This window comes from Corella eumyota, chromosome 1, assembly GCF_963082875.1.
Source record: "Corella eumyota chromosome 1, kaCorEumy4.1, whole genome shotgun sequence".
Taxonomy (NCBI): Eukaryota; Metazoa; Chordata; class Ascidiacea; order Phlebobranchia; family Corellidae; genus Corella; species Corella eumyota.
Window position 1 is genome coordinate 11,470,912 of NC_137490.1, and position 21,872 is coordinate 11,492,783.

The 21,872-nt window shown below is 28.9% G+C and overlaps 3 protein-coding genes across 4 annotated transcripts; all 3 read left to right on the plus strand.

Annotated features, from left to right (window-relative positions):
* The first annotated feature begins 433 nt into the window (after positions 1-433).
* LOC145746020 (protein HID1-like) lies at positions 434-4,378 on the plus strand. Its single transcript, XM_082564202.1, has 2 exons — positions 434-521; positions 1,133-4,378. Exon 2 carries the CDS (start codon positions 1,179-1,181, stop codon positions 3,534-3,536), a length of 2,358 nt encoding a protein of 785 aa, XP_082420328.1. The 5' UTR covers positions 434-521; positions 1,133-1,178; the 3' UTR covers positions 3,537-4,378.
* A 183-nt stretch (positions 4,379-4,561) lies between these two features.
* On the plus strand, positions 4,562-10,815 carry LOC145759254 (uncharacterized). 2 transcript variants are annotated; one of them, XM_082573034.1, is made up of 16 exons: positions 4,562-5,012; positions 5,203-5,371; positions 5,539-5,692; positions 5,839-5,977; positions 6,154-6,381; positions 6,624-6,726; positions 6,891-7,299; positions 7,626-7,717; positions 7,850-7,963; positions 8,122-8,276; positions 8,522-8,638; positions 8,780-8,925; positions 9,108-9,262; positions 9,626-9,679; positions 9,888-10,090; positions 10,364-10,815. In XM_082573034.1, exons 2-16 carry the CDS (start codon positions 5,225-5,227, stop codon positions 10,518-10,520), a joined length of 2,373 nt encoding a protein of 790 aa, XP_082429160.1. In that variant the 5' UTR covers positions 4,562-5,012; positions 5,203-5,224; the 3' UTR covers positions 10,521-10,815. The 2 variants fall into 2 exon arrangements, 1 of the variants encoding a protein (XP_082429160.1); XR_014286515.1 differs by lacking the exon at positions 10,364-10,815 and having other exon boundaries at positions 9,393-9,679; positions 9,888-9,961.
* A 634-nt stretch (positions 10,816-11,449) lies between these two features.
* On the plus strand, positions 11,450-20,162 carry LOC145754865 (armadillo repeat-containing protein 2-like). The gene is made up of 18 exons (XM_082571019.1): positions 11,450-11,777; positions 11,957-12,133; positions 12,379-12,538; positions 13,079-13,170; positions 13,405-13,492; positions 13,638-13,742; positions 13,968-14,140; positions 14,375-14,474; positions 14,846-14,946; positions 15,094-15,228; positions 15,658-15,797; positions 15,975-16,177; positions 16,526-16,750; positions 17,120-17,257; positions 17,637-17,750; positions 18,384-18,516; positions 19,410-19,570; positions 19,710-20,162. Exons 1-18 carry the CDS (start codon positions 11,664-11,666, stop codon positions 19,916-19,918), a joined length of 2,568 nt encoding a protein of 855 aa, XP_082427145.1. The 5' UTR covers positions 11,450-11,663; the 3' UTR covers positions 19,919-20,162.
* Positions 20,163-21,872: the final 1,710 nt, after the last annotated feature.

Consider the following 21,872-nt stretch of genomic DNA (forward strand, 5'->3'; position numbering starts at 1 on the left):
TTATATTCGTGGGACTTCCCCTTTGCATTTTCCCCTTTGTTTGTTTTCGTCATATTTATTTTGGTAGTTACTTTTTTAATTATATGTTTCGAAAAAATAAAATATACCAACAATTTTTTTTTAATTAAATTTGTGGTTATATATAATTTAATGATAAGTAATATTTACTAAATTTAAATAGATTTATAAAAGGTAATAGGTACGTCAGCAATATGCATTACATTATTGTCATAGCATGGAATTGTGCATTGTTATAGCATATAATATTTTTTTTTTTTTTTTTATTTTTTTTTATTAAAAATATGTGTAATTGCAGTTTTAAAAAAAAATTTAGTGAATTAAAAATGATTAAAATTTTTAATTATTATTTTTAAATTTCTATGGTAATTTTAGTAATCATATGACGTCACAAGTAATTATTTATTACCGAAAATCGTCAGATCGTATTTCGCTGTTCTGCTACTTACGCTGTGTATTGCGGTTTGTGAATTTTATATATTTAATTAAAGAATCAACTTGATGTAAGTTACAGTATTATAAGTAAATTAAACCAAAAATTTAAGAATAAAGTAACACATGCCTAACTGTCTGACTGTTGCCAGCCAGCTGGCCAGAATCCATTTTATGAATCTGACTTAATCTACCTGACGAAAACATATATTTGACGGATCAACGGATCGAACGGATTAATGGATCAAGTTTTATTAACTGAATCGAATATATATTAAATAGATATTACATAATTCAAATGCATATTTGACGGATATTTAATTAAACAAAAAGTTTTCATAAATTAAACCCTTACCCTAACCCTCACCTATTCAGATTACCCATTAACACATCCAACCCTTTCGATCCTTCTATCCATCTAATAGTCAATCAATCCATACGATCCGAAAATATATTCTCGTCAGGTGGATTAAGTTACAATCCCATTTTATGGTCTTGCACACAAACTTTTCTTTTAATACGTTAATATCTTACGTTTTATTTAAAGTTTTTAAACTAAACTATAAGCAGATTAGATTTAGACAAACAAACAGTAATTAAACAAGCAGGCAGGTCGAACATGACTAAAATACTATGTTTTTATTATTATTTTGTTTCTAATGTCATTAAAACAATTTTTTAGGTTTTTTGTCGGAATTTTATAACAAAATAGATTTTATTCTATAAAAATGGGTAACAGTGATACTAAGCTTAGTTTTCGGAAAGCAGTCATACAACTCACAACTAGAATGCAACCTGTTGAGGCTTCGGATGATGCATTTTGGGATCAATTTTGGACAGAATCCGTAAGCAATATACAGGATGTATTTGCATTGGTTCCTGCTGCAGAGATACGAGCATTGCGGGAAGAATCTCCTTCGAATTTAGCGACTTTATGTTATAAAGCTGTTGAAAAAATTGTCTACGCCTCAGAAAATGGTTGCAATACCGACAAAGATCAGCAAGTTGTCCTCAATTCCTCAAGGCTTCTGACTAGAATTTTGCCATACATTTTCGAAGATCCTGATTGGCAGGGTTTCTTTTGGACCAAACTTCCAACACAGTCTGAAGTTGATCCTGATATAACAGAGGCATCTATACCTCTTGCCCAGTCTTTGATTTTGGCATTATCTAACTTGCTTTTTTGCCAGGAATTTACTGTTGTTTCACACAACAAAAAAGGAGCACCAGACAAAGCTGAAGATCTTACTCATGTTGACAGTTGCGAATACATATGGGAAGCTGGGGTTGGTTTTCCTCATTCTCCACCTTCTTATGGCCACATTGACCAAAACAGAACCGAGCTACTAAAATTGCTTTTGACTTGTTTTTCAGAATCAATTTATATGTCATCAAGCTCTGAAGACAGAACAAACAAATGGATTGAGTGCTTTTGTTCATCTGAGAATCGTCAAGCTTTGCCACTTTTCACATCTCTATTGAATATTGTCTGCGCTTATAACCCGGTTGGTATGGGTGTTCCATATAATCATTTACTATTTAGAGATAACAGAGAACCTTTGGTTGAAATGGCATGCCAAATTCTGATTGTTACACTTGACTACCCACTGGGTTGCCAAGACGATGAGGCCTCAAGTTCTTGCAGTTTTCCATCTCCTTCTTTTAACTCATCATCAGATAGTTCAAATCTCTTTATTAACTATCTTTCAAGAATTCACAGAGATGAGGACTTCTCTTTTGTTTTAGCCGGAATCTGCAGATTGCTAAACAATCCACTCCAACAATCCTATCTTCCTGGTTCTGTGAAGAAAATTGGTTTTCATCAAGAGCTGTTGGTGTTTTTTTGGAAACTCTGTGATGCTAACAAAAAGTTTTTGTTCTTTGTGTTAAAGAGCAGTGATGTGTTGGAGATTTTGGTGCCGATTCTGTACCATTTAAACGATGCCAGGGCAGACCAATCTAGAGTTGGCTTAATACACATTGGCGTTTTCATATTGCTTCTACTTAGTGGGGAAAGAAATTTTGGTGTTCGGTTAAACAAACCTTTTTCAGCTGCTGCACCTACTGATGTTCCAGCTTTTGCTGGCACACATGCTGATTTTCTCATTTTGGTTTTCCATCGAGTTATCACTGCTGGACATCAAAGATTGCAACCACTTTATGATTGCCTTTTGACTATTATTGTTAATGTGTCACCCTACTTAAAGTCACTTTCAATGATTGCAACATCCAAATTATTGCATCTTTTGGAAGCATTCAGCACACCTTGGTTTTTGTTTTCAGCTCCACAAAATCATCATTTGGTGTTTTTTCTTTTGGAAGTGTTTAACAACATCATACAATATCAGTTTGATGGCAACTCAAATTTGATTTATACGATTATTCGTAAACGACAAGTTTTTCACCAGCTTGCCAACCTTCCAACAGATTCTGCATCTTTGACAAAAGGAACAACAAAAAAGAAGAAAAACTCTGCTGTTGGTCCATCTACATCTTTTAGCTCAGAAAATGGATTAGTAAGTGCTTCGGAGATTGATCAAAATGGACTTGATGGTGGAGTTTTATCTGCTTCATTGGCTGCAACTCCAGGACTAAGCAACATCACATCCCAGGTTCACAGTGATTCTACAGATCACCAACAACCTGACTCTGATAATTCTGAAGTGGAAGCAACCAGGGACAACAAAACCAGATATCCTGATGACAAGAGACAAAAGATACTCAAGCAATCTTCAACTGCATCAACTGAATGGTCTCCGTCTGTCGATTGGGTTTTGTCTTGGAAATGCAAACTTCCACTGCAAACCATCATGAGAATGCTGCAAGTTTTAGTGCCTCAAGTGGAAAAAATTTGCATTGACAAGAACCTTACCGATGAAACCGAAATTTTAAAGTTTTTACAACATGGAACTTTGGTTGGATTGTTGCCAGTGCCACACCCGATATTAATCAGAAAATATCAGGCCAACGCGGGAACCACTTCCTGGTTTCGAACCTACATGTGGGGTGTGATTTATTTAAGAAATATTGACCCTCCAATCTGGTATGATACTGATGTAAAGCTGTTTGATATTCAACGTGTGTAGATGTAATGTAACACTAGGCAACCTTTAATGTAGATTAGCTGACTATTTTTAAATTTCCTTAAAAAATTCAAAATTTGATTTGAAAATATTTTTTTAAGAAAACAGAATGTTTATTTTTGCTTCATAAATATTTTTTTATATTAGTTTGGTTTTTTTAATTATGTGCAATTTTAAATTTTATTTAACAATTAAAAAAATATATTTGTGCAATAGCGGTACAAAAGCAAACAAAATAATTTATAGCCTTTTAAAATGAATTTATTGTAAAGCAAATTTCAAACAATTACCATCTTTTATTTAAGGTAGGCCATTTTGTATATGGTAGTAGGTACTTAAAAAATCAAATATAATTGTTGCACAAATTATTTTTAAGTGCTTTTCTTTTATGTCAACTAATTGTTAATTAAGTATACATGCTCTTCAAACTTTTTTAAAACAATATTTATTAGTTTTTAGAATAATGTTACTTTTATATTGTCATTGTTGTGCCATTATTGTTTGCAAAATATCAGTCAATCAAATTTTAACATATTTTTTTGAATTAACAAGATTTATTGTAAATTTGTGTATTGTATAAAAACAATTTTGGACAGGTTGAACTATTATTAACAATATTGCACATTTCATTTGCACCTTCTACTTATCTGAATATGTTATTTTTTACTTTTTTGAATTATTTTTAAAGCTAATTTTTAAATTTCTTCAATCTTAATTTTGTTTTTGTTAACAGAGAACTAATTTATATCATAAAGTTAAGAACAAATTTTTTTATTATGATTTATAAAATATTTTTAATATTGTTCTTGTTTAAATAGTTGTTGTGATATGTTATTTATTTGTTGTACTGCTAGTTGTTTGTAATATTATTATATTGTAGTTTTGTAAAATACACATAAAATATATATTTTCAATTATATTTTCTACAATGTTTCTTTTTCAAATTATGAATTTTCACATTTTTAGCTTTGTTTATTTTTTACAGAAAACTTGGTTGCTTTTTTATTAGATTTTTTGCTATTGTGGGCTTGTGCATTATGTTATTATTTTTCTACATTGTTAAAACATAGAGCTTCATTGTGTGGCGTTTTTATAAGTTTTGTTAATAATTAATTTGTATTGCCAAATTTTAGACTTAAAATGTTATCAATTTCAATGTAGACATGGTTAACTATATTAGCTTTTTTGATCCTTAAATTTTAGATTATTTTAATTTTTTTATTGTTGCTGAATTTATTTAGGATGTAATTCTACTGTAGGTACTTAATTATGTAATGCTAGCTCCATTAGCTTCGTAGTTTCTGAAATAAATGTCATGTTTGTTTTTTAGAATATTTTGTGTAAATTTAAGAATGTAAAAAAAACGATAATTAATGTTAGAATATAATACTGGTCTACTGGATGTTATTTGTCAGTCATTACTTCAGCGTTTTTCATTATCTACAAATGATATAGTGAGCACACTCTTATTGCGGACAGGTAAAATTATGCTTGTAGAATTTATCTTGCAAAATTTTGACTGTAAAAATAACGATTTCATTTATAAAAAATTTTGGATTGTAAAGTAGTTGAAACATATGTTTGTATCCTTGTAGGTTACTAAACATAAGTACTAAATATTGTTGTTCACAAAAGTTTTTATTTTAGAATTTATACACTATTTTTTTAGGTGAATATAAAAATTCTGCATCATGAAAGCTCTTGTTATTATGAAAGATGCACAATTCTTGTACGTCGGATCAGATCAAGAGTTCCTTGTTTATTTAAGTAATTTAAAAAAATCTTACCTGAAAAATTTGAAGAATTCTAATTCGGAAAATTCTAATAAATGTGATAAGGTGAATTACATGTTATATAATCTTTTTGTATATATAGTTTGTGAGGTTATATAATTCTGTTAGATTAGATAGTAACAATGTTTAAGTGAAAATATAGTTTTCACTTTTTTTTAAAATAACATTTTTTGTTTCATAAATATTAATATTCTAAAATTGATTATTTTTAGGTTAATGAATATGACATGCTAGAATTTTATATGATGCCTTTAGTTGGTGCATTTCTAACATTAGAAGCTAACTTAAATGAAGCATGCTCAAGTGTGGTTTGTGCTGATGGCTCCACTGCTGTATTTCAAAAGCACTCGCACTACATTTATATTGGTAAAAAAAAATTTTAATTTTTCTTTTATTATAAAAGTTCAATATATAAAACAAAAATCTGCGTTATTTATGTTTGTGCATTAAAAAAGTGAAATTTTATTTTTTTTTTTAATTTTTTTTTTTTAATTTAAATTTTTTAATTGTAGGTATTGGAAATACTGATATATTTAACATCGAAGAAGAATTAAATCGGGAACTAAGCTTTCTTTTTAAACTGATCCGTTTTTTGTATGGACCATTTGGCCATTTAAGATTAACATCATCTTCCACTTCAAAGAAAATTATGTAAATTTTTATTATAATAATTTTTTGGGTATATAAAATAGTATTAAGGTCTATTCAGAAATAAAATGATATATTGTCAAAAATATTAAAGAAATTTTTTGTTTTAAACTTTGAAAAATATTGCTTAAAAGTAGCTATGATATGATTCTAAATTTTTTAGTTTTTTTTTTCTTTAGAGCAAAACAAGAAATCTCTTTAATGATGGAAACTTACATTTTGTTATGCAAAACTGACAGCACCTTTCTTATGGAAGCAGTGGAATTAATGGATAGACTCAATGGCAGTGACTTAAACATACATTCCTTGCTAAAAAAATACACCAAGACATTTAGAAAAAAGTCTCAGCTAAATGTTCAATATGGATTGATTTTTGTCGACTCTAAATTACTTGCCATGGACAAAGGGTAAATTATAAAAATTGTGATGTATTGGATTTTAAATCACATGTTTTAATGAATAATTTATTTTTCAGTGTGAAATTATTGATTTTAAATCATTCATTTTTAGTGTTAGTTAATACCTATGGTACAATCCCAATGCAAAAACAACACATTTTTGTTACTCTATATTTTAAATTGGATTTTGATAAATTATATATTTTGTTAACAATTTTACTTTTGAAAAATGTAGTTTTTATTTTTTTTAGTGGCAATAAATTTTATGACCTTTCTATGACTTCGATGCTCCAAATCATGTGCTTGATGGCTGCAAAGGAATCAATCAACATGGAAAATAGTTTTAAAACAGTAGTAAGTACATGTGCTATTGTTTAAAGTGTGACATATGGGAGATTGTTGTTTATATAATGGGTTAAACAAATATATGAACAATATTTGAAATTTTATGATTGATTTAAATTTAATTACTAATATCTACTGGACATGTGTTTTAATTGATTTTTTTCTTGTTTAAGGATCCTACGAGCAACAAAAATGTTAAAAATTATCAAGAAGAAAATAAAGAAGTTTCATCGGAAACTGTTACTAACGAAAATGGCTTTGAAAATCAAAATAATGCAAAAGAAAATGTTGACATAAATGGTGATTCTACGGAAAAAAATGAAATTACTCCAGAAACTAATACAAAAGAACAAAATGACATATTAATCAAAAATTTTCAAGATGATGAAAACTCCATAAATTTGGAGGACAATGCAGAAGATGATGACGGAAAGACAGAAGATTTTATCAGTGATGTCGACAGTGATTTTAGCGGAGACATTCAGATGGATGGATTTCAAATTTCTTTAAAAGTTGATCCTAAAGAAATGTCCAAAGCTTACCAGCATGTCTCACAATACAGTGAGGGCAATACTAACAACAGTAAGATCATTATCTTTATTTAATACAAAGTTATTTTTTGTTACATTTTTTTTTGAATTTCTCCTGATGTTGGAATGTTTAAAGAGTCCATACATACAGGGATGTTTAAACTATATTCCTTAATAACATTTAAAACTGGTTATTTTTTTGTTAGTAAAAGTCTTGTTATTTAGTAAAACCAAAAATTTTTTGGTTTAAATTAAAATGTTTTATTAAGTAAATTAAAACAAAACATAGTTAAAAATTCACAGGCATTCAGCATTTTTTTCTTAATATTTTAATTGATCTGCAAGTTTTTTCATTGGAAATTTTATATTTATTTTTAGTTGAAAATGGTGATGAAGCATCAGTCATGGATTTGATGAATATAAAAGAAGATCATTTTACCGCATATGAGCAAATGTCTGACCGCAACAAGGTATATTATATATTTCTCAATGTATTTTCTTGTTTAAAACGATAAAATAACCTTGGTTTAATCAATTGAAGTTTGTGATTATATTTAAATGTGTTAAACTTTAGCAAAGCTGTAAATAACGATTGTTTTCAGAAATTGATGTCTGGCATTCCAGCGTTTTTAAGCTCTTCAAGAAGTCCTTTTATTCCTTACACACTTCACTGTATTGCCATGTCTGAGCATGTTAAGATTGTATTTTTGTCCAAGGTCAGTTAAGTTTTTTTTAAGAATTTTGTTTTAAGTTTGTAATGTAATTCTGTTAATATGTAAACATATTGGTTAACTGTATATCGACAATATAGGATATTCAAGTGTTCTGTTAGGGCAAACTCTTTTATGGTTTTAAAGTTATTTGTTTTTTACAGGTAGACTTTGCTCCAATATCAGATTGTGTTTGTGGAATGTATAATCTACTTCAAAAAATTGAGTTCACCGATACTGGAAAGTTGGATGTCGTAAATGGACAAAACACTGTTAAAACTCTTGAAAAATGCAACAAGGTTCTTTACTCATTTACAAAGTGAGTTTAAATATAATTTTAGTATGTCCCACTGTTCTTAAATAAACATTTCATTAGTTTTTTTGTAGCTATTTTTGATAGAAATTCTTTTTTTTGGGTATATGTATGGTTTAATTTAATAAGTAACAAATATATTTGGTACCAGATATTTTTTAAAGTATTCAGGTTAAAAATAACTTTCCTCCATTAAACGATTACAGGGAAAAATTCTTAAATTTTATTTGTAATATTGTTTTGATTTACAGAAAATTAAATAAAAGGTTGTCCCAGCATGGCAGGAAAATTTATGAGACTTGGTGTAAGGATGGTCAGCGAAATCTTCAAACTTTCTTTAAAAGTGGGGAAGGGGAGTATTTGAAAATGTAAAAACATATTTAAATATTTTTGTGTTGCAAATTCTAATAAAATTAGCTTTTTATATTTTTTTATACCTTATCATAAAAGAGCAATTATTTGTACAAAACTTTTATAATATTTTGAAACACTTTGTTTTTTTGTTTTAGTTTAGAAAGATGTATTCCTCTTACTGAAAAATATCTCCGTTCCTTATTTGAAAATTTGTTTCCCTCATTTGAAGTGCAGAATACATCTCAAACAAATAACTTTGTTTTAAAACAAATTTTGAGCGATTGTAAAATTAATTTACAAGGTAAGATTTTTCATTTTAAAAAAAGAGATAAGTAAAGTAACACTTTTATTATAAATTTTTTATAACAAAAAGCTGCTTCTTAAACATTACAGCTTGTTATTTTATAATATTAACACTAAATATTTAATGTAGTCCACCTAAAATTACAAATTTAATTTAAAAATTTTTTTAATATTCTTCAGATTACCAGAAATATCTTGAGTTGAAATCACAACAAAATTATCCACTTCTCCATTTTCTTCCAAAATTTCCAGGCCTTGTTCACTTTTCTGCTGTAAAACGTTGTCGAAATATTATTCTACATGAACCACTTTCAGACAACAGTATACTAATCCCTGTACTTAATATTTTTTTAAGCTTGTAGTGTTTTCTTAGCTGAAATTTACTTTTAAAATAATTAAAAACTTGTTTTTTTTACGGACGTGAAGTTAGACTTTCTAGTTTATTGTTCGAAATTTAAAACGCAGATTTAACATTTTGGCGCCTGATTGAAATTAAAGTTTATAATATAGCACGACTGAATTCGTCTACTTGTAGCAAAGGATCGTTTAAGCTAAAAGTGGTAGAAGCCCTTTTCGCAAAACTGGATTTTACATCTGATGCCAAATAATAAATTGGGAACTGGTGCCTAACTTTAAATTTGATTTTGCTTAGTAACCATAATGATTAAGTTGTACTGAAACTTTATGGTTGTTTTTAGGATGAGCTGATATCATCTGCAGCAAGTTTTAATGAACCTTTTACCCAAGAAAGAGTGAGTCATAAATATAAATCTTTCTTTGAAATATTGTAACAAATGTAATTATATATAAAACACTGTAGTTAATTATAACCGGAATACTCTTATGTTATTGAAGTTGATTTTTAATTTGAAAACCAATACCTTTATAACATAAAAAAAGGATAATGTTTGGTTTAAATATTTAAATTTTATGAAATATTATTAAATTTAATATTCTTAGATGGAAAAGTACGCTAATAAAGCATTTAGTAATATCGCACAAGGAATAATGGAGACAACAATTCTTGACAAAGATTTTCGATTCACCTCGTTAATTTGGTTGTCAGTACCAAACAAATCACTTTATCCCCTACAAACATTTGATGTCACTGAGTCTTACAATCTTCCCTATTCCTCGAGCCTATTTTCTGGAGACATTTTCAGGTAAATAAAAATATTTTAAATGTAAGCTCCAAATAATTTGGCTATAATTTACTGTTTAAAACTTTTTTCTTTTTGATAATTTGATTTATGTTTTATAGTCAGTTTTGAAAAATACCCTTGCCTGAATAAAAACAAAAGTCGCTTATAAGGCAATAAAAAATTATTTATAAAGATTTTTTTTTAAATCACAAAATTATTATTTTCTAAATACAAATTGTTTTTATTGGTTTTTGGTATATTTTGTGTTACTAAAAATAATTGTATTTATTTTAGACATTTTCTTCTAAATGACAACAATGAACCTGCACAAACATCATATAAAATCTATCATATGATGTGTGTTCACTTTTCCATGGTGCCTATTAGTGTGATCAAATCACAAGCCAGTGAGCTATTTAAAGAAATTAGCAATTCTGAGTTAAGCAAATAGTACATGATTTTTTCTTACAGTGTGAAATTATACAAGGTTAAGTTGTGTGTTTTAATTTTTGCTTCGCCACACCTTTTGCTTTTTGAAAATTGTTTATTTAACTTGGGTTACATTTATTTTACTATTTTGTGCTAATTTTTTAACTGGAATGTTAACTGTGTCTGTCTTATATCGTAACTTCATATATTATTAAAGGTAAACTAAGGTTTATTAAGTGTTGTATTTTATATTGTTTCGTTAACTGATTTTGCTATTAGATTACTATAAATTCAATGCAATGTGCAATGCCCCTTTTTTGTAGCATATTTTTAACAGTGTTAAATTGTGTGTGTTTTTTTTTTTTTTTTTTTTTTTTTTTTAAGTGTTAATTGTTGCATGTAGTTTTTGTGCTCTCGTAGAGTATGTGTTGCTTGTATATTCGATAAATAGTTTTATAAGTTTAATACTATTTTTATTAAAAAGTGTTTTAAACTATTTTTATTTACTGTAAATTGTTGCTGCATACAAATTTTCATCTAACTGGTGCAATAAATATTAATTTTAATATCATTTAACAACTTTCACCTCTTTGTAAGCAAGGCTAATTAATAACTAAGAAAGCTAGATCACGACTCTTTAATTATAATTAGGGTGGGACTGCTTATATTAAACTTATTTATAAAAATTACTTGTGTTTACTGCCGCTATGTTAAAAGAAGAATATGTTCTTTGCCTATTTTATATGGTATGTGTTAAGGAATGCTTGTATAAGTGGTTTTAACTAATAAGCAAAATATAGTTGTTTTAATTTAATAACTTTTTTGCTGATCGTATGTTGACCTGTTCGCAACTTGAGCACGACACCCGCTCTCTAAATTTATTGGAATTCGGGGTTTGTTTACACTTCTAACGAGCAGGCAAGATAAATCGTAAATTTAATGAGGGTCCGGGTATGATTTTTTTATCTGCTTATTGCAATACTACTTTTACAGATAGATTTTCGTCGGTTGGTGACTAAGATAAATTATGTGTGTGTATTAAACATTAATCATTAATGTTTTAAACATTATTCCAATCGCCCGAAATTTGTGCCTTTGTTTAACCTTGGTCTTACTTAGCGTGAAGCTATTCTTGGAATAAAATCGACCATACGATTTAAGTGAAATGGATTCAAGTCATTCGTTATCAGGCTTTGATTCTTACAATAATAATAACAACAACAGACGACCAACTAGTGCTGAAGTAATTAAACGGGCAAAACAATGGTGCAATCAAAAGGTAATGAAATAAACAATTTTTTAACCAAATTTGTAAGTTTGTTCTTTGTATGACAGAATAATTTAGATCAATTATTTTAAATATGATATCACAAACCTCAACAAAAATCTAGAACATTTTATTTTTTAAGCATTATTTTAAAAACAAGATAAAAAATTAAACTTGAATTACCAATGCAGGCTATTGAAACAAAAAGACCAGCTACACCAAGAGAAACAACCAGATTATGGTATGGTTCATCATCTGGTTCACGGCCACCTTCTGCCTTAAGTTTAGATCAATTTGATCCAACTGATCGGGGTAGTCGACCCAATTCTGGCACTCATGTCAAGTCAAAACTTATGCCCCTTAACCATGTAAGTTTTTTTTTGTTAGGTCTATGGATTTTTAGGCAAAACTGAACAAATTTTATTTTTTGAATATAAATAACCTATAGCAAGCAACTAAAAAGTGAACAATTTTGAAAAAAAGCATATAAAAGACAATTAATTAAACCTGTGAATATATATATAGAATATAATAAATTTTGTATAAAAATAACTTGAGTACTGATTGTTTTATAACTTTTTTCTTTTTATTACAAATGATTTTTTTTTTGCAGAAACCCCTTGTTTCAGGTAGTGCTGAACCCTTGGTTGTAATTAAGCCCCAAATTACCCCAGAAGCAAATGTATTGGGTGATAATGTGGGTGAACTTTTAATCAAAAAAATCTCAAGGCAGCAAACCCATCCTAGATCACCAATGAAAGCTGTGCATTCTGGTAAGTATTTTATTAAAATATCCTCAATGTGTAAGGGTCAACTTTAAATACAGGTTATATCAGTTACCCCGACCTAGTCTCAATTAGATTTTGGAGGTTTGAGATATTATACACCAAAGTTGGTTGTTACTTAATACTACTAAATGTTTTTGGGCTCAGCAAAAGTTTGTATCAGTTATATAGCACCTTATTTAATGGCATTACAGCATTAAAGCATAGTGATTAAACCTAGGAACTTATTTAGTGAGCCAAGTGTCCTTACTACTAAAGAATGCTGCTAGCTAATTTGTATAGCATAGTTAAAAAAAAATGTTTTTCATTTTGGTCTTTATTACTTTGCTTTATTATTTATTTTACCATTTAAATTGGATAGTTTTGGTTACTTGCTTTTGCTCTGTTGCCTTGGTAACTTTTTAATTCCTGCTTTTGGTTCAAACGAAATGTTATTTTTTTTTTATATTTTTTTGAAAAAGGACTGGTATTTTATTAGATTACCTTATTTAGAAATTGTTAGTTTGCTTAATGTGATAAATTTACCAGGTGGTGGTTTAGTAGAAATGGGTGAAGAAGTTAAATCAAGATATCACCCAACTCCTCCCCCATCCAAATACAGACCTGTTAAATCCCCCAAGGTATTTTAGGGTCATTTATGTTATACCAAAATTAAATTATTTAAAAAATTGCATTGTTTAAGTAAATAAGTTATTGTCTTTGTTTACCATGTTTCCAAAAAATTAGCCTAAATATATAAAGCTTTATTCGTTAACACATTTATTCATAATGTAAAAATTAATTTAAATTATATTGTAAAATTAAGAAAAATCGTAGTGGGCTTTATGTGTTTCCTATATTTTTTTAATTTTTAGGATGCTTTAAAGAAAGTAGAGCATCCAAGTCCTCCAAGTTCATCAAAATTAACTAAACCTGATAGAAGAAGATCACCTCATTCTGGAGGTAACCACAAATTAATTTCAGATTTATCAGTGAAAATTTAAATTTAAAAAAAATTAACAATTCTAGTGTACATAACAAACGTTTTTTTAGAGAACAAAATTTTTTTTTTTAAGGTTTAGAAAAATATAATTTTAAATTGTTTTAGGTGGAAGTGCTGGAAGCGGGGTGGAGGAGACAGAAGAAGAAGCTTTCTACTGGAACAAAACTGTGCTTCCCATTATTGAAGTCCTGGAGGATTATATGTCAAAAGGTTTGTTAGATTAACTTGGTTAACCTTTTTTGGATCATGTTATGCTATTTATATTTTTTTTAGTAGACAAACTATCATGTTTTCTTAAGTTTCTTATTTAATTTATTTTTATTAATGATTTACTTGGTTTCTAAAACATTTTATTTGTTGTTATAAGTATGTAGGTTTAATTCTGAAGTGATATTTGTATTATTTTTATCAGCATTTTACTGTTTTTATTTTAAGATATCGATGAATTGTGTTCTGCCTGTGTAAAACTCTATTCCACTTTACAAGCGGGAAACTGTTTTGGTCACATTTCTCACAGAAGACGAACCTCATTACTTTCTGCCCTGTTCAAACTTCTACCACTTAAATCACATGACTTACACCTTCTTTGTGTTAGGATAATTCTGAAGGTTTGTTGAGTAGCAATTTGTGACTTGTAAGTGTATTGTGTTACTGTGGATAAAATCAATTGGTTATGGCCAAACATTTATTGTGCTTGTATTTATAATTAATCTTATCAAAAAATATAAATAAAAAGACCTAATTCGTTTTTTTTTAAAGTTAAAAGTAAGTTGTTTAATTTACCTATATAAGCTGTGATATCATTATTTTAATGTAAATTTTAAAAATGTTTTTTTATTTAGGTTGGTGTAAAAAATAATCTTACCAGTGTTTGCAAACTTTTGTATCGGATTTGTAGGGAGCAGAAAAATGATCATCTCATTGCAAAATATGAATTGTTAGGTAAGTATTTACTAGTTGTTCTTTACAAATATTAGGTTGTTCTTTACAAATATCCTTGATGTGGATAAGTCGGATGTGCGATTTAAACATAAAGTAACATCAGTTACTCCGACCCAGTCTCAAGTTGCCTGTGGCAGTTTCGAATATTATAGATTATAATTGCCCGATAATTTTTCTGCTGATTAAGTGCTGGCTCAGCAGGAGTTTGTACCGTTTATAGCGCCTTACTCAAGGGCGCTACAGCATGAGATCAGTGAGGATTAAACCTACGACCTCGTGTGTGGTGTAGCAAGTGTTCTTACCACTACACCACACCGCCTGTTGAATATTTTAATTATTTCTAAATTTATCTAATATTTATTTGTTTTAAGGTCCGATGTTGGAAATACTGACCAGAGCCAAGGACCCAATATCAAAATATGAAGCTCTTCTTTTCTTGACTGGATCTCTCAACTTTTTAAGTTCAAACAAGGTAGCGGTTTTATCCCCTTTTTTGTTATAGTTTGGTTGTTAAAACAACAATTAAATAAAAATTGGCAAAACTTAATGTTTGTAAGTACTACATGATTTCGCTAATTTAATAAATTTTTATTTCTAATTTAAAACTTTGTTTTTTTAGCAAATTGCTACAAAGCTATATGAGGAGAATTGCATTGAAAAGTTAACCGGGTTTATGGATGACGCTTTATTTATTATCAAAACTCAACCTGACCATAAACGAAATTACAAGTTTACAGCAGACTTGTTAATACAGGTATCTTTGTTTAATTTAAAAGACATTGTGTAACTAAGTATTATCTAAGCACACAACATTTATAATATAAGCTATAAAACATAACTTTAGATCATAAAAAGGTTGTTTTTTAAATATATGAGTATAGTAAATCTTCTGTTATAGTTTTTTGTTGTCTGTTTCTGTGATTTTTTGAGGTTAATGTTTTTTGTCGTAGGTTTTTATGATTTAAAAACACATGACAGCATTTTTTTAATATATGTGGTTAAACTATGTACATACGTTTTGGGTTTATGGTCATATAGCCTATAAACTTGGTTTTTAAATTTATTTAAATGCGATAAAACTACTCTTTAAAAATATTTGTATTCAAAACGTTAGGTTAAAGATTTTTATAAAACAAAATTTTTCAAACTTATTTTCCAAAATTTACAGCTTGTTTAATTTTAGACAACTTCTATGCTTCGTAATATGATGGATGTTGACAAAAAAGTCCAAAGATCTCATAATTCTATTCAGACTCTCGTTTCAGTTCTCCAAGTTTTTGGTAGAGAAGAAAAAATAGTTTGGAACATATCGCGGTTGCTAAGGTAAATTGGATTTTGAGTCTTATGCAGTTACGTGTTTCTTAATTTTTTTTTAATAATAATTTAATTTTGCTATTTTTATAGCTCACTGATTTTTTAAAGATTTTATAAAACCTTTGTTGAATATTTGTCCACATTTTAAATAATTTAATAGGTAAAATATTTTGTATTTGGATTTAGCAAGTTGACAATGTACCCCGCCCCAATGCCTTATTTTGCAAGTACAAACGATTGGGTTGGAACCATTTTACAGCTTCTTCAAACTTTTAAATTTTCACGAGGTATTACTGTGAGGTTGTGTTTTGCTTTGGGAAACTTGGCCTCAAGAAATAATCAGATTCGAGAAAATCTTTTCTTTATTCAAAGTTCTTCAAGTTCACCAGGTCAGTTTTTCAAAGTTATTTTACTATTGTGGGTAAAAGTATTTTTATATATATATTATTCATTCTTGGTGTCGGAGGTTAGGCATTGTGACCTAAATATGGAGTAACATCAGTTACCCCAGCCCAGTCTTGAGTTTCTTTTGGCAGTTTGAAGTATTGTAGATTTAGAATTGCCTAATTATTAAGCTACTGATTAAGATTTGGCTCAGCGGGAGTTTATGTTATTTTAAGTGCCTTACTCAAGGGCACTGCAGCATAAGAGCAGTGATAATTAAGCTGGGTGTTCTGCCAACTACACCATGATACCAAATTAAATTTGTCTCTAAAGTATTTTACCGAAAATCACAGGACAATCTGAATGCTTATCAGTGTTACTTGAACAAATAAGTATTTGCTTAAATGAGGATAACCAACCTGACAACAACAACTCAACCGATCCAGATTCTTCAACTCCTGTTACGGAAGTGTTAATAAAAGCTGTGAGGGTTATAGCTAATATGTCTTTATCAGAAAGAGTTGGACCCTGTATTGCTGGAAACATTAACTGTATTGATCAACTCTTAAAGATCTTAGGTGATATATTTGTAATGTTGCATGATATAATTACTAACCAATGATAAGAGAGCAAAGTTTTTCGAAAGTGCCAATTATTTATTAAAACTAAGTCTCTATATTTAATCACCCCTATATTGCATAAAAAATTAGGGTTTAATGCAGTTACGGTTGACCAAGAGCAAGCTATCTGTACACGCTGGGCCTTAAGAGCAAATAGTGTGGCACAAGTGCTTGAATAATTCATATTATTTACAGCTCTATTGTGATCGGATTTTAACAATTTTAGCTAAATTGCAGTAATAAAACCTTAAAAAAACTAACAGTTTGATTTTATATTGCTACTTACTTAATTAAGCTAATTGAAGAAAACGTTTACTTAATTTTTAGAGAAATTCGATTTAGAAGACAAAGAAGATTTGATTTTAAATGTTTTGGCAACCCTGAATAATTTGTCGTTCTATAACCGAGGAAATAACTTGGACGAAGAAAACGCGATTTCAACAAACAGGCTTCGTTTGGCAGCAAGTATGTAAAAAAATCCTTTTAAGTAAAAAAAATTAAAGTTTTGTTTCATAACAGTTTTTTGTTTTCAAATTTCTGTAAATATTTTCTAAAATAATTTTTTTATTTTTTTAAAAAGTAAATATTTTTTTAAATATTTTTTCTAATACAATATGTTAACAATACTAAGCAAACTAGAGTCATTTTTATCTTTATTAAGAGGTCAATTTCATCCTTCAGTCTTAACTTACATAAAAATCGATATATACTAACGACTTACGTTTATGTACATGTCTATATATAAAGCCCACTTATAACTACACATACCGTGAAGTTTAGCTTAATTATCACAAATGTGTTAAACTAGTGCTTGTCATACACACCTTCGATTTTCTTTGTTTAGTATTGTTCGGTTTGATTACGGTCGATCATATGTTGTGTGTGGGCGAGGTGGCTGGTGTGTTCGGAAATTTAACTTGCCATAAGGACGTGAGGGATTTACTTCACAAGCATAAAAGTAAGTTTTGATTCAATTTCAAATGCTTTAATAACAAAGGCAGCCTTGCGCGATGCTAAAGTTGGCAGCATTCTACATAAAAATTTAAAACTTTAAAATCTTGCTAATTAATACAATTTTTTTTTTTTTTAAATGCGCATTTAAGATGGCACTACTTTCGCATAAGCAAGGAAAAAGCTTAACGCAAACTATAGGAAGGCCAATTTTTATTATAAACGTCCCTTATTTTAATTTTTTTAAATTATGGTAATTGCCGGTATAATTATAAAGACTTGCTTAAAATAACTTTATGCTGCACGCGCGAGATTGCTGCAATATGTCATAAGATTTAGTTAATATTTTTGCAAAAAAAATTGCTGTCTGCAAAAAATGTCATTATTCGATGTGAATAATTTGCGTTGTCATTTCCCATTTAAATACGGCGGAAATTGTACGAAATTAATAATTTTTTTAAGATTTAAAAGTTAACAGTGGTGTATGTTTAAACTAATAAGAAAATAAGATTGACTAATATCTTTAAACATTACTGTCCAATGAGTTTAACATTTTTCTACTTTTTTGTGATTTTTATCTAAACTAATATATTTTTAAAATAGGACCTACACTTAATTAACATTTTTATTTTATTTCCAGTTGATCTGATGATGGTTGCACTACTGGATTCTGGAGATAGACAAGTGGTGTATAATGCATGTGGAGTGTTGGTTAACATCAGTGCTGATCACGAAAAACGATCGGGTTTGGTCGAAGAACGAATCATTTTAAAGTAATATTTGATTTTCGATTTTTTTGAAAACTTAATTTTGTAATATAGTCGATAGCCGCCTGTCGGTTTGGATTTTAATTGTCGTAATATGGTCGCAACTCGCAACTAATATTTGCCTGTGATAATTTATCCGCGCACTACAATGAGCATTTTTTTTATTTTTTAAACCTTTAATTTGAAGTCCTTTGGACATACATGTATATATATCATCCAATGAGCCCTATTAAATATATATATATATATTATATATGGATTTGAAAGCAATTTATTATTTCAATTTTTGCAAATATTTTATTTTTTGTGTGGGATGTTTTCTTTGGGAAATTTTGTTTATTGCTTTTGCGCGGTAGTGTTAATTATTTTAGTTTTATTATTAACAAATTTTTTGCGTGGGATTTTAGGGTTTTCACGATGTTGTTTTGGCATTGGTTTGCTTGTTGAACTTTTTTAATTAATTTATCTTTAATGTAAAAGTGAATTTAAAAAAATCGTAATTTTACCTGAATATTTCCGCTTTCTAATTTGCGGTCAAAATTGCAATTATTTTTAATATGCAAAAATTTCGCTATGGTAAAAGTAATTTGGCAATATTAGCAACATTTTTGCATGAATTTTGGCTGGAAATTTGCAGCATGGTTTTTAGGTGAAATAGGAAATAATTAAATGTGATTATAACCAAGATTATTCCAGATTGAGCTACTATGTTTACCTTAAACAAGATGTTGACCGACGTCTGTTCAGCATTTTAACATAAAAATTGCGGAAACTTACAAAAAAATTGACACAAAAATTACATTTTTTTCTGCCGAAAGTACGCAGTTTGTTGTAATAAAATTTACCTTATTTTAGTTCTTTTGTGCAAATTTTACTGTATAACTGTAATTTGTTCACAGATTGGTTGACGTATTGCAAGAGTTTGCACCAAATGATTGGCGTATAGGTGGGGTAAGTTGTCAACTCTTGTGGAATATTTGTTCCAGTATTGATGAAAATGATGACCAAGACTCGTTGGACGAAATTAATGGAGTAATGGACGTTTTGGACTCGTTTTTAGGTAAAATTTTATATTTAAGTTCTATCACTCGATTTGTTGTATTGTATTTGCCATTTTTATAGTGACTGCAGAAATTGTTTAATTTTTTGTAGCGTTTTGAAGTTAAAAAAAATTAAAATTAAAAGCACTTTAATTTTAGACCCACAAGAAACTAAAGACAGAATGTCGTCGTTGGGATTCGAACCTGAAGCTCTTGATTACCTAATGGTTTCGTGGAAAGATGAGTTTGTTGTTTACGCGCAACCTTTGTTTAACTTTCTACATCGCAAGTTTACCGCCAGCCAATCAAATCTCGTTCCACTTGATCGGCCGATCGAAAACAGCCAATCAGATTCTAACAATTCTTGATGACGCAATATGTCGTTTGCTTTAGATTGATCGTCGGAAATTGGCCCTTTTTTTCGGACTTTTATTTTTTAAAGAGTTTTTATTTTTTCTACAAGCTTTTTTCGTATTTATTTTTTCTTACATGACGGTTTTTAATTAAAAAGTGTTCTATTAAATCAAAAAACGACACTTTATCATTTTTCTAAATACCTGTCTAATGTAAGAGAATTTTTTATTTCGAAAACATGACGATATTGTCAATGCATTTGCATCAAGTTAAGTTTGCGGTCGGACATGGTGGCCTGCCTTTAATTTACCTGCTGTACTTCATGCAAGGCCGATTCTCCTTGTCATTTCCAAGTGGTTATTATCTTAAAATGCAGGCAAAAAAACGAAAAATTTTTGCCGGTAATTCTGAGACTCCTTTCTTCAAACTAGACATTGCTTTAGTGCCTTTTCTATAACTGTGACGCGCCTTTCTGTATTCCTAAATTTTTATATTTTAGCCTAAAAGTAGTTTAAATTTTTAAAAAATGTTTTAGTTTTGCTTGAGTGTGATGTTGTCATTGTGTTTTTTTCGGTTTGAAGCAAAGTTCTATATTTAAATAAATTTATATATATTGTCTATAATAAATACTTGATTGTTAATTAATATATTTATTTATTTTTTTTAAAGGGACTTTTAAATTTATAAATAATTCTGTTCTTGTAAAAACATCTATTAGTTTTAGCAAAGAATGAAATAGTATTTTTAATTTACTTTAAAAATAATTTTTTTAAATAGTTTTTTGAAAAAAAATTACATAGTAGAAATTAAATTTAATAATTTTTGGTATTTAATTATTTAATATTTGTATTGATTGACTTAGTTCTAAACTTTATACCAGTTTGTTACAGTATTCTTTTAATTAATGCTTTTTTAGCAATATTTAAGCCGAAAATTGACAACCTTAAAAGGCTTTTCTAGACAGGTCCGGGCAAGCCTTCTCTATAGAAAATTGATTGCATCATCTATTCAACTATGGTGCAATAGTGGTACGTTAACAAACTGGTTTTCTTAACATTTACATTTAATACTAAACGTATTTTGTGGGCAACTTATAAAAACATTTTATTTAAATATTGTTAATGCGCAAAAAATAAATATGTAAATTTATACAGCTCTTTAAAATTCAGTTTGGACGGAAAAAAAATTTTTTTATTTGCTAAGGAAAAAAAATGTAGCTAGTTTTTTGCCATAGCTTGTAGTTTGGTGTATAAATTATTATTTTTGTGTGGTCATTCGTGACAAACGCGTGGTCATATTGCCACCACTCAGTAACAAGCCGCGTGATGGTTTAGGTTAAGAGAGAGCAAATTTTGCAAACGAAAAAGGGGATTTGTTTTGTTCGCTCTCATAAATAATCAGCTGTGAGCTAGAAACGATGTTGATTGGACAAGGCAAAGTGTACTGTGGGTCATGCCGGGTAGGAAAATTACTGAAGAGCCGAGTGTTTTTCTGGAATGATTGGACCACATTACCAAAGCTTTCGTTGAAGTGTGCAGATCAGCTGGGTTTAATGGAACTGTAGAGAAAGTTTAGCAAGTTAACTTTAACACTGTAAACGAATACGACTGATATACGAGCCGTAAACTAAAGCATGTAACAGGTTATATAGCGAATCAATAATATAGCAGCATCTTTTTAATATTTAAAACGTTTCATCTACACACGTCCGAACGTTTGTATTGCTAAATAAATAATGGTAATTGCACTTCGCGTTTGTTATGCAAACTTGTATTGCGACATAAAACAGTGAGGCGTTCAGTTTTCGTACATGTCAAGTGCGTAACGTCTGCCAATATACCAAAACAGGATTCGTTTTTTTTTGTAAAAGGGTAACGTTGCAGTTTAGTTTTTTTTTTGTGAAATTTAAAGTTTGTAAAACAGAATTTTTTTTTTTACATATATATATAGTTAAAAAAAGAGTTTAAA